The sequence below is a fragment of the Xiphias gladius genome, chromosome 2 (genome assembly GCF_016859285.1).
Source record: "Xiphias gladius isolate SHS-SW01 ecotype Sanya breed wild chromosome 2, ASM1685928v1, whole genome shotgun sequence".
Lineage (NCBI taxonomy): Eukaryota > Metazoa > Chordata > Actinopteri > Istiophoriformes > Xiphiidae > Xiphias > Xiphias gladius.
Genome location: NC_053401.1, coordinates 6910643 through 6926439, shown reverse-complemented (window position 1 = coordinate 6926439; position 15797 = coordinate 6910643). Strand labels below are relative to the sequence as shown.

Here is a 15797-nt window from a genome sequence, read left to right as displayed (position 1 = left end):
TTAAAAAAAAAAGAAGCATTTATTTAATTACACAGTTATACACAAACAAGACCTTAAGAAGCAACCACAGGAGCTTGCAGGTTTTACTGGTCTTGCTGGTCGGGATGGCTGAGATAAAATAAGCACTGAGGCCTGTTTTTCCTCCTCCTGCTCGGTTGTTTTTAATTCACCGAGCCCACGCCTCTGCGTTATCAGTCCTCATAAGCGGTGACTTGCACATCTGTGTATGTTTTGAAGGCCTTCATGTTGCACTTCTGCAGCGTGGCACCCAGCTGCTTACCCGGGCCAACCTCGTAGGTGTGAGGGAACCTCTCTCCCTGCGTCCTCTCGTAGATCTCGTGCAGGGTCTGCTCCCACTTCACAGGCGCCACCAGCTGCTTCACCAGGTGTCGGCGCACGTGGCTCTCATTCATGTAGCGCTTGCCGTCGACGTTGGAGTACACGTTGATCTCGGGACGCCGCACCTGAGCGGAAGGGAAAATCTGGGCGTGAGGGGATAAGCACTAAGGCAGCTGAGGTGTGCAACTTTTCCAAGAGTTGTGGCTGAACATAATGGCTGCAGGTTGAGTCAGAAATGATTATGTGACATGTGGATGAAATGAATCAATATTGAAAGGGGCAGTGAGTATAATTTTTTCCCCTCCCAAAATACAAAATGGTAGGTTAATGATTAAATGAGTTTGTTTTAGGGTTGCAACGAATGATTATTTTTTTATCATCGATTAAAGCAGTGTTTTCTAACCTTCGTTAGTCCTCTTGTGACACCTCATCACAGGGTGTACGTCTATGAGTTGTGTGCAGTTAAATCAAATGGCAATTGTTCCTTCTTAGACCTTTTCATTTGAATATTTTTTACAGGCCTGAGTATTTCACAAATATTTTACAGTATTTCACAAGAAGAAAGCAACGATCAGAGAATGATCTGATAAATAAATATAACTTTGTGAAGCACAATAGATATACTTTTCCTATTTCCTGCCCTGAGAATCCTCTCATGACCCTTTAACATCATCTTGTGATCCTTCGTGGAGAGGACAAAAAAAAACGAAAAACAAATAATAAATAAATAAATAACACCACGAAGGGCATACGTGGCTCAGGAACGGTGTGACTGACCTCCACCTGTCTGAGAACCTCTCTGAGGGGTTCGGTAGCCGACGCCATCAGCTCAGTGTGAAAAGCTCCGCTTACTGGGACAGGCTTGGTCCTCGTGAACTCGAGGCGTCTGGAGTTCCGGCGGAGGAAGTCCAGAGCCTGGGAAGAAAACGCACCTCTGCTTAAAAGGGAGATCACGAGAGGAGCCCAGAGCAGCTCCGACACCCGAGACTCAAAGCACATACCCCTACCTGTCCCGCCTACACATGCAACTGGTGGTAACAGCTGTATTACTTGTACCGCTGTATTACTCCATACCTGCTGGTGCCCTGCGATGACCCTGCCGTCAGGGAACAGATAGTTGGCCACAGAGCACACCGGCTCCTCGATCCCCAGGCTCTTGCAGTGCTCTTTAGCTTGCAGACAAGCATATTTATACTGAGCCTGACGTCGACCGATGACCGACAGCATCCCACTGGGAACCAGCTCTGATGCTCTCTGCATGGCCTCCGCGCGCACCTTCACCGCATACAGAGCTAGAAGACACAGCAAGGGTGAACGTGGCACACTCGCCAACACTGGTGCCTATGCTGATTTGTTGCCAGCGTCGTTAACCGAGCTACAGCTTTGTCCTGCACGAGACAGGAAATCTGTCATGTTTACCCTCTGCAAAGTTCATGGCACCAGAAAAGACCAGCGCAGCAAATTCTCCGACGCTGAAACCTGCAGCGGCAACACACGTCTCAATGGCCTGTGGACAGACGTATAAAGAAATTGGCAAAGAAAAAGAAGATGACGCCTCAGTAATAATGTTCTAATGTATTAATGGTGAAACAACTAAGTCTCTCAATCGAATGTCAGAAGATTAATCAAAAACAATTTTGACCATCAGTTGATCATTTACGTAATATATCAAGCAAAAAATGACAAATGAGATCTGGTTCCAGATTCCGAAATGTTACAAGTTGCTGCTTTTTTTTGGTTTTGTATCATTGTAAATTGAACATCTTTAGGTTTAAGACTGTCGGTCGGAAAAAATGAGAAATACAAAGCGTACTTCTGATACTTGACTACATTTTGCTGCTGATACTGCTGTACTTTGACTTCAGTAAGATTTTAAATGCAAGAATTTTGGTTGCAATGGAGTGTTTTTATATTGCGGTATTGCTACTTAAGTAAAACACTGAAATACTTCTTTCACCACTGAATATCACGTTATTATTAATAATTATAGGGTTAAGATTATTTTCATAGGCATTCCACGTCGATTAATTATTAGGTTTACAAAACTTCATCCAAAAGTGAAAATACCCATCACAGTTTATCATGTACCCTGAGCTGTAATGATTAGTCAGTTAATCAGTTAATTGGCAACTATTCTGTTAAATAGACTAAAACGATTAATCAATTTTCAAGCAGAAATGTCAAATATTTTTGGTTTCTAGCTTCTCAAATGTGTGGATTTGATGCTTTTTTTTGCCACACATTAGTAGTACAAGTGAATGTCTTTGGCATTTGGACAATTGGACGGACAAAACATGATATTTAAAGATGCCACCATGGTATGGGAAATAATAACAGGCTTTTTTTTTTTTTTTTAACTATTTTCTGACATTTTATAGACATGATTAATTTAAAAAAAACGGCAGATTAATCGATAATGAAAATAATCCTTAGTTGCGGCCCTAATGCACTCATCAGACAAGTTTCCACAAGCCATGGTGTCACTTCACTTGAACTGAAAAAATCACTTAAAACGCTTAATCAGTTAGAATAGTAGTTGACAATTCCCTATCAATCGACTGCAGGTTAGTCGACTAATCGTTATCTGACGGCTACCTTCGGGTTTTCGCGGTTGAGCCTCTCCACCGCAGCCAGGGAGGTGACAAACACCGCCGGCTGACAGTGGACCGTCTTCATCAGCTCCTCCTCGGGTCCCTCCAGGCACAGAGACAGCAGGTCGTACCCGAGGATCTTCTGGGCAACCGTAAACATGTCTTTAACGTTGGGGTACTTTAAAAGCCCTCTAGCCATGCCCACAAACTGGCTGCCCTGCCCGGGGAAGAGGAACACGGAGCAGCCGCTGGGGTCCTTTCGGGCTCTCCTGCCCCGTTCCTCCGCCGGGGCCGGCTCGCTGTCCGGGAGGCGAGCGGAGGTTTCGGGCGGAGGGCGGTGAGTTGTATCCGGGCAGCCGCGCTGGCCGGCGGACAGTCTCCTGGTCAGAGAGACCAGAGACCTGACCTTCCCTCTGGAGCCTGCTGTCATGCTGACAACCCCTGATGCCAACATGGTGTGCTGCTCACCCGATGGTGTCTTCACGGGTTAGAACAAACCCATTATCTGCCTGGATACATTTGAATTTTTAATTAGCTAAAAACTCGACTTGGTTCCTAACAGGCCGCCTTCCTACAACCAACACGACACAGTCCCGGGAGCCGCCATGTTGTTTTGACGTAGGTAGAAGGAGGTTATTTTCTTTCCGGGTCGTTTCTATTTCGGCTCTTTGTGCGCTTCAGCGCTACAGTCAGGTCAGATTATGTCATGATTTTACTGATAAAGAAACGTAAATGAACTAAATCAACTCCATAACGACTATCTCTGTTTTTTTTTTTTTTCATATTCCAAGACTTAAGAAAAAACAACCTCAAAAACATGAGAGTTTAAACAAACCCCTTGTATTATTATTATTATTATTATCATTATTATTATTTATTTAGAGCCGCAATGATTAGTGGATTAATACTAGTGCGATGTTGTATTCAGTTTTAAGCTTTTTCCTTGTCCACATTTATTACTTACATAACTTCCTGTGGTTTCAATCCTCAGATCATAGCAAAAAAAACTTGCAAGAGAAGAGATAGCCAGCCTCAGGAAGTCTAGCATTTACAGAGGCAGTTGTGGAGAGAGATGTTGTAGCGGTTCAAATGGCTCGGCCGGGGAAATGACAGATATTACAAAATGAAATAGTTTCATTGTTCACCAATAAACTTTATTGTACAAAACTGTGAATCTCTCGGTTGATCTTAGTCAAATATGATTTCATTTAATCCTGCATCACATTGTGCTTGTCATCATTGTTCTCCATCTTAGTGTGCAATTCTGAATATAAATATAATACAATGCCTTTTGCAGGTTTTCTATGTATTACTGCAAATAACGTTCCTCCTTCCACTCTCCACTCTCGATCTCACACAGATGTAGAATTTCTTTCATCATTTCTGAACTCGTACATTTGAAAAACATGCCCCCCTCCCTATCCATCAACACGGTCGTCACATTTGTCCGTTGGGTTTTCCCTGTGATTCGTCCGATCTGTCTGACAGGTGGGCGGCCTCCATCTGCTCCGCCAGTCCCCGGTGGTCCTCCGGTATCTGGCTGTTCTGATCGGCCCGCATCTTGAATTTAGAGATGAATTCGTTACTTGCCAGCGCCCCTTCCTTTTTGGGACACGTTTGCTTTGATGATAGGCGATGTTCCAAACGCTCTACACAGAAAAAAACAAAATTAATTAAACAAATTATTGTTGTCATCTTTTTGAGCATTTTCACTACTTTCTAATGTACCACTGTAGTTATTTAAAGAAAACAAGTCTGGCACACACTGTCCTTTTTTTAAGAAGACCGGGATCCAGATGATCAATTAAAGACTCTACACATTTTCCATTATTAAAATAACAAATTTAGAGGACAATGCACAAGTGTGCACTCTGTGTTTCTACTACTCTCGTTTCATTTCTGTAGCTACAAAGTCATCACAGACAGAAATGTAGTGAAAGTCCAAACTCAGCGACATCGTTTTACTGTGGAAAATGATTAACTCTTACAGTCAGAAGATGAATCTAAAGATTAAAATAAATTGCATCATGTTTTTTTGTCTATACTTTACTTTCAGAGAGAAGAAAACATTATTAACTTTAAAATGTTTCAAAATCAAATGAAAAATGGTGATACCAGAACCTCCTCATTGTTTTAACGTTCTAATATGTGTTATACTTCTAATTTCTCATGGAAGTCCAATTATCTTTTTATTTTTTTACTAGTAGCCCTCAGATCAGAGCAGAAAAAAAGCATACTGCACCTCCAGGAGTGATGGGCGTCATCAGGCGGTTCAGCTGGACGTTCCAGTGCCGTACGTGTTGGCTGGCATTCCTCAGCTTCTCCTGGACCTCCTGGAGTGAGGGGATAAAAGTGGTGGCTTCTTGTGAGTGTTTTGACCTTGTTAAACATGCTGCACACTGAGCTGATCCAAACACACTGCCTCCTTCTCACCTCCAGGCGCTGGTGGCTCCGCTTTCGAGATGCCTGCAGATCCTGGAGCTCCTGAGAGGCTGAGTGGAGGGCGGAGGGGGTACTCTCGTCAGACAATATCCGGCCGTCCGAGACCTCCAATATGGGACTGAGGCTCTGCAAGGCCCTCTGCTGCTCCTGCAGGAGCTGGCACTGCTTCTTCTTCTCCTCCTCAGCCTGCAGCAACCTGGAAAAGAAGTAAGGGCAGAAATCAAGTTACTGAAAATCTCCGTGTAGTTTGGTTTGGTTCAGAGACATGAGGCAAAGATGCCATGTGAGGTGACTGGGACACGTGCATGCTTGTGTTCTAGAAACAATGGGAAGTTAGTCGGATGTAATTTGGTCGCTGATATGACCCATTGACCAGCACAGTTAGCGGCTGCACCAGCAGCTGTGACCCACAGCTAATGGAGGCAATTAAGATAATTCAAAACCCTCAGTGCCCGATTGCGTCAAACCTCATAGTCCTTCTCGTGTCCCAGCTCCGTCAAATCTAAACACGCAGATATGATACACATATTTTTACATTCAGCGCGACTCATGCTTACGATTATGTCTTTATCTGCAATACCCGCTGCAAAAAAACTTCCATAAATCCGCTTAGAAATCACAGAAGAAAAAAGATGCTGCTTATAGATCCAGAACTCGGCTAAGAGTCATCACGTTTTTAAGTTTCCTTCAATATCAAAGTAATGCACTGATGGTTGTCTGTAAACAAATATAGGCCAAAAGAAGTTGTAGCTCATGGCTAACAGCAACCTTATAGGTCCTGTTCACATCCCCCAGAGCAGTAAGGGAACTGTAGTTCCAAATCTCAGGGCATTATTTTTCCACTAAATACAAGTAAGGCAAAGACTAATAAAAAAAAAAAGAGTTACAAAATAAATTGCTATTTAACTTTTAACATATTGCATTGGGCCCAGTAGTCTCCGTTTGGTCTGAGTGAAGGCCCCCAGTTACAGACACTGAATTACTTAAAGTTTAGCGTATAGAGGGGAACACAGAGGGTGTGCATGTTTCCTTACTTCTCCAGCTCCTGTCTGGCCCTCTCCTCCTCCAGCCGAGCCTGGATCTCCATGTTGAGAGCGCCCTCTAGTTTCCGCTGCGTCAGCTCCAACCCCTGGATCCTCTTCTTCTGTTGCTCAGCCTCCCTTTCCTTCTCCTGCATCTCTGCCTGCATGCTGTCTCTCAACTGGGCTCACACACACACACACACACACACACACACACACACACACACACACACACCGACACCATTTAAGTGGATAGAATCGACCTATTCCTGAATCACCTTTTCCAGGCATGTCGTAACCATTCATCCACCACTTACTAAAGGTTAAAGCTGAATTTTATAATGCCAATGTTTTCCTGCTGTTTTCAGTGATCAAAGTCAACGAGATGGACTCTAAATCCCATTTCAGAGGGAATGTAAATTAATGTTGTCACCTGGCAAACGTTTTCTTACCATCTCAGCCTCTTTCAACTGTCTCTCCAGCTCCATCTGCACTTCCCTCTGTTTCCTCCTTTCTCTCTCCTCTGCCTCCCTTCGTCGGGTTTCCAATTCCCGCGCATGCTGCAAAACACAGACATATAGTACATAATGCTAACACGTGTGTTATTGTTTCATTATTGCCAGCAAGGTTAAGAGTGAGCTTGAATATTGTGATTACATAATTGTCCCTCCAAGGATCCCTTCCTCTCTTACCTGGATGATGCTTTCAATGTCGAGATCCTGTCTCTCTTTCTCTTTCTCCATCTTCTCCGCCTCTTGGATATTCGAGTCGTCCGATTGGCTGCTGCAGCTGCTGCGGGCGCTCTGGCTGCGCTCCCGGTGGCTGTGTTCCCGCTGGACCCGTCTCTTGAGTTTGAGTTCGTGGTGAAGGGAGGACTTGCCCTCGGACTGGAGACGGAGGGCTGTCTGGATGGCTGGAGAGGTAACACACACACACACACACACACACACACACAGATCTCAATGTAAATTCTAAGGGAAAGTAAGTTGGTTTGAGTAGTGGAAAACATCCATCATTTCCAAAACCCCAAGCTGGACAAGCTCCAAATCCTCACGTTTGAGGGGCTGGAACCAACAAATGTTTGACATTGACAAGCACGACACGGAAGTGACCGCACGCATTATAAATCAATGTAGTAAATTTGTGATTTCGTCCTTGTGTTTCCACTTGTACACACCAACACACCTTGAGTCCACTCCACCTTCTGTCGCTGGTCAGACGCACTCATCTCATAGGCTTTAGTGTGCGTTTTCACACAGAACAGGCAACGCTTCCCCTCCCTGTCTGGAAGGGGCTAGAGCAGAAAGAAGAGACAGCCACAGCCCGATACGACGCATCTTAGTAAGTTAGTTAAGTTGATGGTTGATTAATGATAAGGACTTTGGGTGAACATGTCTAACGCACAGTGCTTTTCCACCTACCAAAGATTTAAACATGCAGAGTTCACGTTACATTTCCTCACCAACCTCTATGACGCAGCTTTTATCCAGCTGGATTTCTCCTCTCCTGTCTTTCAGGTCCTCGCTGACGTAGTACGCCATGGAGGAGGGCTTCAGCACAAACCAACGCTCAGTCCAGTTCCTACGCAAGTGCCCCTTTTTCCACATGTAACCCTGAAAGCAGTGGTCGGGATGAAAGTGACAAGAGGGCGGGTGAACTGCGCTGGGGGAAAAAAAGCAGGAATAAACACATGAAACACTCACCCTCTTCAGGACACTGTGATACATCTCCAGAAAGACCTCGTCCAACGCCAGGCTGAAGGCCTCGGCACTGGTGACCCTCAGCAGTTGGCCTGCACCCACGTGCTTCAGGAATGTCCATACAGACATACCCTCCTCCTGCACTGTGGCATCCTGGGATATTAAGTCCTCCAAGGGCTTCCCATCCCACTCCTCACTCATCGCTGTGGAGATTTTCTTGAGGAGATACTCCACCTGAAACCGTTCAGATGTTGGAACGTTTTAAGTATTTTAAGTAAGACAAATACTGACGGTCAAACTTATACAAGGGCTGCAGCGTCGTTACTGATATCAGATGATACAGATAGTATGCTGACATATTTTATCAGCATATTTCTGTAATATACCTTTACAGAGGAAAGCTACAATGCTGATAGTACAAAAGCAGTTTATTTTCGTCTCTGTCGACAGGAAACCAAAAGCATTATGGAGGAAGTGCAGGAAGGAAGAGCCTCATTAACTAACCTACTTGCACTGCTGTGAAAAAATGTAAAATGGTCTGACTTTGTTGGGACACAAGCTGAGTGTAAATGGGAGCTATATTTTTCTTTCTAGCAAATTAGCAGATCGCAGCGAAAACGGCTCAACACAACACACCTTTAACGCATTAATATCTCCTCTCTCATCAATTTACCTCCTCTGGTATCATCACCAGCGGGTAGTGGTCCTCAGACAGGAGGTTGAATAAACAGAAGAGCTTGAAACAGTCCCTCTCTGATAGCAGCGACCCCTGTGGAACCCCCTTGTAGTTCTTCTTCATGGTCATCATCCAGCACAGGTCGTCAAACCTCTCCTTGTCAAACATCCCCTCTTTCACCTGAGAAGACAAGAAGAAGACCCGTAATGGCTGAAACTTTAATGAAACTGGATTAAAACTTCACTTTGAATAATACACAGAACGGGTGTAACAGTGGGTCACTCAACCACAGAGATTATTTCTTTCCCGTAAAACAAAACCCTGATTCACGGAAAGCTGTTCCACCCAATAAGTTTTATCTTTGACCATTAAGATGATTTCTGCCTCCATAAGAAGCTCTGCTTCTGAGAAATGTTTTTGGAACTAAATTTCCAAACGTTCCTGTCAAGATCAACCCAATAAAGCTCAAACACCAATGAGTGAGAGATACAAGGCGCATACATCTTAAGAGTGTTTTCGTGTCATGTCAAGGTAGGGTATGTTGGAGGAGGAGAGAGGAACTTAAGGCAATTTTGTTATTGTTAACTCCCATAAAAAGACCAAAACCAATAACACCTTAGTCCTGAAGATGTAAATCTGTAATAACTGGTCACAAAAATATACTTTTTCAGTTTTTCAAAAAGCTAAATACTTTGCTAAAACGGCTTTAGCAAATGGAGAAAACAGTCCATTTGTTGGGGACTATTTTCAGCAGTGGATTGACTGACACTTATTTACAGCAGCAGGACTCTGTAGGTGTGACTGACTCATAGGGATTGACAGTGGCTGTGTTCATGGTAATGAAGAAACATGTTAGCCAGTCTAACAAAGCAGCGTATTTATGTGTTGTTTATAGTCAGTATAGACATTGGAGCACTTTGGAAGGGAGGAATATGATACATCATTGGTTTTGGTCTTTTTACTTTAATATGCCTCATCAAGACCAATATCAGATATTTGATTATCACAGATATATCAACGTTCACATATATGTTAACCCTTATTTTCCTTTTTTTTGTATACTTTTTCTATTTGTGTTCCTAGTTATTACTATAACTTAGGGGATACATATGTGACTTGCAGTGAAGTTTGCACTTCAGTGTTTTTTCTTAAGTTACTCTTACTGTTATTTTTACTGTAACTATTATTTTTGTTATTAAAATTAAAAGTTTACGGTTCAACTGTAAAATGTCCTTCTTCAGTGCATACACCGTATCTTCATCACAACCTCTTTAATAACCAGATTGGAGGGATCCTTGATGAAAAAGTGAAATGAAAAGTTTGTATCTGTTGATTTATCATTGGTCTTGTTGTTATATGAACTCTCAAAAACAGTGTCTTTCCCCCCAAATGCGCATTTAATAATAATACCAATAATGATAATAATAATAATAATAACAATAATAATACCCTCTCATAACTACGTTATAGTATTTTATGACCCATTTATAAATTTATTTAATTTTTATATACTGCTTGTAAATGCTAAATAGGGAGACTTAAAAGAAAAGTGTTACCAATCATAATAATTAGATTTTTATAATTTATAGAGAAGTTTTTTAAAATAGTCAAAGATTCTTTATAAGACAAATAATATAAAATAACCAAGAAAACTCAAATACAATTCAGGCAAAAAGTACTACAGGATATAAAATCAAATATTAAAAGCAGCATTCAAATTGTTAGTTTTGAGTAACTTCTTGAACACTGTAGTTTTCTGAAAATAGAACTGATATTTGTCATTGGTTGATAAAGATAAAGATATGGGCCATTTACTGGCATTTTCTGCCACAAATTGAAAACATATAGACTAGTAAAATGCATCGAGTAACTGCTGCAGACAAAATGTGTACTTAGAGGTAATTTAACGGCCACAGTACCTTGTCCAGTATATATTTGTTGAGGTAGGGCATGTAGCCATGATTAGACACCGGCCCGTCATCGTCGTCCTGGAAGTGCTCCTCCAGAGCCACGGGGTCGTGCGGGATGTGCAGTACTGTGTAAAGGTTGTGGGAAAGCACCTGAAGAAGAAACGCAGACATATAGTATATAGAAATATCTATCTATCTATATACATATATACATACATAAAGTGCTTTCAGAAAATAGTCAGAAAACTTCATTTTTTCACGTTTAATGTCACAGCCTTATGCTAAAATCATTTAAATTCATTTTTCCCCCCATTAATCTACACTCAATACCCCATAATGAGAAAGCAAAAGCAGAATTTTAGAATTTTTTCAAATCTATTAAAACTTTTATCCAGACCTTTTGCTATGAAACTTTACATTTAACTCAGGTGCCTGCCATTTCTCTTGATCATCTTTGAGTTGTTTCTACACCTTGATTGTCCACCAGTGGTAAATTCAACTGATTGGACATGATTTGGAAAGGCACTAACCTGTCTATATTTATCTCACAACTGACAATGTATATCAGAGCAAGAAACCACGCCATGAGGTTGAAGGAACTGCCTGCAGAGCTCAAAGACTGGATTATGTTGAGGCACAGGTCTGGGGAAGGCTACAAAAATCGTCCTGCTGCATTGAAGGTTCCTAAGAGCACAGTGGCCTCCATAATTCTTCAATGGAAGAAGTTTGGAACAACCAGGACTCTTCCTAGTGCTGACCACCTGGTCGAATTGAGCAATCAGGGAGAGGAAGGCCTTGCTAAAAGAGATGACCGAGAACATGATGGTAGCTCTGGCTGAGCTTCAGAGATCCTGTGTGGAGATGGGAGGAACTTCCAGAAGGGCAACCATCACTGCAGCACTCCGTTGATCTGGGCTTTATAGCTGAGGGACCAGACAGAAGCCTCTCCTCAGTGAAAGACACATGAAAGCCCACTTGGAGTTTGCAAAAAAGCACCTAAAGGACTCTCAGTCTGTGAGAAACAAGATTCTCTGGTGCACAAGCTCTGATGAAACCAAGATTGAACTGGTTGAGCTCAGTTCTAAGCATCATGTCTGGAGGAGACACAGCCAAGACAACACAGGAGTGGCTTAGGGACAACTCTGGGAATGTCCCTGAGTAGCCCAGCAGGAGCCCTGACTTGAACCCAATCAGCATCTGCGGAGAGACCTGAAAATGTCTGCCCACCGACGGTCCCCATCCGACCTGACAGAGATCTGCAGAGAAGAATGGCAGAAAATCCCCAAAATCCAGAGGTGCAAAGCTTGTTTGCGTCATACCCAAGAAGACGTGAGGCTGCCAAAAGGTGCTTCAACAAAGTATTGAGTAAAGGGTCTGAATACTTATGTCAATTTGAATGTAAACTATTTTAAAAGGAAAAAAGTGAAGCAAGTCTGAATACGTCCTGAACGCTTTGTATATAGAAGGTGTGATCTCACTTTAAACGTATAAAGGTCAGCACATAGTCTGAGTCTTCTGTGCACTATGTATTTCTTCATATATCCGCAAACACACACACGCAAGTACAGACAGCTGGTCCTCAGTGACTAAGCATGTCAGGACAGCTTTCTGACATTTCCCTGGATTCTTCTCCCGCGGGGGCTCCGTCAGGCATGTAGGAACTGGACAGAAAGCGACATGACAGACAGGAGTAACACTCGCTGAGGGGGAGAGATTGCAAAATAAGGTGTCCGCCTGTTGTCGTCGTTGTCTGTCTTGCCTTTGATTTATTAAAAAACGAAACGAAACAAAACAACAACAAAAAAAACCCTGACAGTGGTGGTGGTGTTATGTCTCTCACAGAGAAAAGTTGGACTTTGAGCTCCGAGCTGAAACATGGACTCAACACCTCACCTGCAATCTGAGCCGGGTATACAAATATTTGGACTTCTGTGTGAGCCCGTAGAGCGTTTGTGTCTCAACTGTTAGATTACAACGTCGGTTGACATAGCACAAAAAAAAGTACTTTACAGCATATAAAGACAGCCGTAGAGGCTGATGAGCTCCGGTGGGTTTCAGCGGGGCAGTAAGTATTTAAAGGGAACAAGCAGCTGTGTCTCCGCCGTCCAGCGGACGCCCCTGGGACTCGGTTTCCTGCTCTTAAAATGACCACTGACTTTTCCTGCTTACCTTTAACTGCGATTTGGACACTTTCCCGCACTTCTCCACGTCCAGCGATGTGAACGCGTACCAGATGGACTTGAGGAGCTCGGACTTTAGGTCCATCGCGGAGACCCCGTTGTGCGCAAAACAACTACATTTCCAAGCGCAGCGCCTTTTACGCGGCGACGGGCGAGCGGTGGCTGTGGTGGGGGGTGGGGGGGTTGCTGCCAAATAGAATATGGGCCAGAGCCCAGACTGCTGTGCAAACTGCAAAGGACCAAAGTGAGTCAGATGTAGGGCAGATTTAAAGAGGCGGAGAGTAGAGATAAAGCCTGGAGCCCCATAGGCTCCTCAGCAATAAATGCTTCTCTCGTATTTTACACAGTCGAATAAACCTTGAATAAAGTGCACAGAGACGTAGACCGACAGGCGAAACTCCCGACAAACTCCGAGCTACATTTTTCCCAGGGTCTGAGACACTGATCCGGACAGGGGCAGGGCGGATTTCGGCACTCCTGCCGCGGAACCAAATGACCGGGATCCGCGTTGTTATCAGACTCGGGAGGCTTGCAGAGGGCTTAGGGACACACCCATTTGTGTGGAGCGCCTCAAGCCATATTTATCTTAGGAGCTTTAAAAATCTTAAAAGCACCTGGACACGACGGCGCGCAGCCCTTTTCACATTTAAAACAACCCAGTCTATTCTCATGTAGCCAGTGTGGGAAATACAGCCTGCAAACTGGGAAGACGGGTTCAATATATATCTAGGGATTTGAAATTATTCAACACACACTGCCTGAATGATTTCTTTATGAATTGCGTGTGTTTTTAAGCTTGAGATACCTATATTTGGCTGCGCAATGTAGGTTACTGCACACGTGGCAACCTGTACTGAACGCATCCTTAATATCTCTAATCATTAAGTAAATAAATATCTCTAGTTGTTATACATTCTCTTCACTTCTACCTCTCTGGGCGGCGTTTTGGGGCCAGTGCGGGTCATATAATAATAATCTGCACCACTTTGACGCCATTCGGTGTCATTCCTGGTGATTTTTCTCCACTACCAGTCCTACGTATTGGGCAGTCTTCAGAAGTATTGTGAGCAACATTAAAAAAAATAAATAATAATAATAAAAAGCCCCTTGTGGTGTTCTTGAGTCGAGGTGTTTTTTCTGGATATATCTCAGAGCTTATCTTTTGTGTGGCGAAACCGCCCGTTGGGATGAGGCAAACCTCAAGCCCAATAGGTTAAACGAGGACAGTGTAATCAGACAGAAAGCGTCCGCACGCCTTGTTGGAGCATAATGTGGGCTAATCGATACCATAATTAGGTCATGAGAACGGCAGTCGGTATTTAGGGGCCCCGGCCCAAAACCCGCCTTTCTCTAAAACTGACTTCTGTAGCTTTCAATGTAAACTTTGTGATGAATGGATGTAAAGCTGCTCCATATCATCCAATTCGAGCACGGGATGTAATTTTTTTTTTTTTTTTTTTTCTGACTCTCCGCTCCGTAAAAATAATCAATGCGGTGTCAGGCTGCTGTGTTCCATCGCGCGTCCGCCGACGTTGTCGCCCGTCAAGGGCACGTCCGTCCTCCGTCGTCCCAGGTGGCGGAGGCGAGATGTCATCCAGCCGGCCGTAACTCGCCGCCGCCCGGCCGGAGGTCTCCCGCGAGGATTGATCGCTCCCGGCGCTGGGGATTCGGCTCCCCCGGGCACACTGCCAGCACGGCCTCTCCTCGTAAAACCCAGACCCAGACACATTTCTGAAGGTCTTTAAAATGCAAATGGCGGTTTGACACCAGCCACCTGTCAAATTGAGGGATAAATTCTTCACTTTTCCCCCCCACCTTTAGGAGGACAGAAACTCGCATTAAAAATTGATCTTCACACGATTTCAGCAATTCACACAATGTTTATTATATACAGTACATATATATACTTAAGATATGCCTTTACCTCGCTTTGCTGCGTGTTGTTTTGTTTTATACCTATTACACCATATCACCATTACAAGAATCCTGGTGCCATTTATACCAATAAACTCAAAGGCAGCAGACCTCGACATCTCCATCCCCAGTGTCAAATCAATAGGCTATCAAAACCTGTAATAAGGCAAATATTTCTTCTATATTATTGACACATAGTTTACAGTTTCAGTCATGCTCGTTTGCACTGTTGGTAACTATTAGAATGGATTATACATTATTGAGTGTGGTACATATAGCTGAATTACAATTACAAGAGCGATAAAATGGCCTCTCCTGAATAGGAAAGGTGAGATGTATGATGATGAGGCTAGAAGGGAGGCTAATGGATTCCAGCGCTTACAGTAATCTTAAAAACATGTGCACTAACAAGTTGAGAGGAAAAAAAAAACCTTTCACATTTTTCAAAGGAGTAGTTTAACATTTGGGAAATATACTTATTTGCTTTTTTGCCAAGAGGTAGATTTTTGTATGCTAAACGTGAAGCTACAGCCCAGGGATTGTTAGCTTAGCTTAGCAAAAACACTGGAAGCAGCTAGTTTGGCTCCATCCAATGATTACAAAAATCAACCTACTGACACTTCTTTAAAAAAAAAAACCAAACAAACACACAAGAAGTGTATCTCCCTGTGCTCAGTTTTTACGCTAAGATAAACTACGCTTAGCTAACAGGCTGTTGGCTTTAGCTTCACATTTAGCGTAGCGACATGAGAATGATACCAATCATTCAACTCTTGACGAGAAATCGAACAGGCACATTCCCAAAATGTTGAACACGTTCTTTAAGTTGACTTTAGTTTAATGTCGAAGGAATGCATGAAGAATTGCTGATCTGGTCCAGACGTCTACCAACTGTTTCTTGCTAGTATTGGGCGTCACAACAGCTGGCTCATGCCAATGTTATTCATAAAATTCAATGTTGTAAGATAAGCTTGTGCTTCAGAACATACAAACTCTAGCAAAACAGTGACACCTGGGAGATGC

At 43.3% G+C, this 15797-nt stretch overlaps 2 protein-coding genes across 4 annotated transcripts; both read right to left on the bottom strand.

Moving 5' to 3' along the window:
* Window positions 1–2: 2 nt before the first annotated feature.
* On the bottom strand, window positions 3–3583 carry mcat (malonyl CoA:ACP acyltransferase (mitochondrial)). Its single transcript, XM_040145611.1, has 5 exons — window positions 2935–3583; window positions 1759–1846; window positions 1414–1631; window positions 1117–1254; window positions 3–464 (listed from the first exon to the last, which is right to left on the bottom strand). Exons 1-5 carry the CDS (start codon window positions 3382–3384, stop codon window positions 192–194), a joined length of 1167 nt encoding a protein of 388 aa, XP_040001545.1. The 5' UTR covers window positions 3385–3583; the 3' UTR covers window positions 3–191.
* A 484-nt stretch (window positions 3584–4067) lies between these two features.
* On the bottom strand, window positions 4068–13021 carry def6c (DEF6 guanine nucleotide exchange factor c). Of its 3 annotated transcripts, XM_040145589.1 has the most exons (12): window positions 12850–13021; window positions 10690–10830; window positions 8768–8950; window positions 8098–8328; window positions 7861–8007; window positions 7580–7688; window positions 7087–7307; window positions 6847–6954; window positions 6407–6573; window positions 5364–5568; window positions 5173–5263; window positions 4068–4579 (listed from the first exon to the last, which is right to left on the bottom strand). In XM_040145589.1, the coding sequence occupies exons 1-12, from the start codon at window positions 12943–12945 to the stop codon at window positions 4368–4370; spliced, it is 1911 nt and encodes a 636-aa protein (XP_040001523.1). In that variant the 5' UTR covers window positions 12946–13021; the 3' UTR covers window positions 4068–4367. The 3 variants fall into 3 exon arrangements, with proteins under 3 accessions (XP_040001523.1, XP_040001518.1, XP_040001533.1); XM_040145584.1 differs by having other exon boundaries at window positions 7861–8328; XM_040145599.1 differs by lacking the exons at window positions 10690–10830; window positions 12850–13021 and adding an exon at window positions 9984–10064 and having other exon boundaries at window positions 7861–8328.
* Between the last annotated feature and the right edge of the window lie 2776 nt (window positions 13022–15797).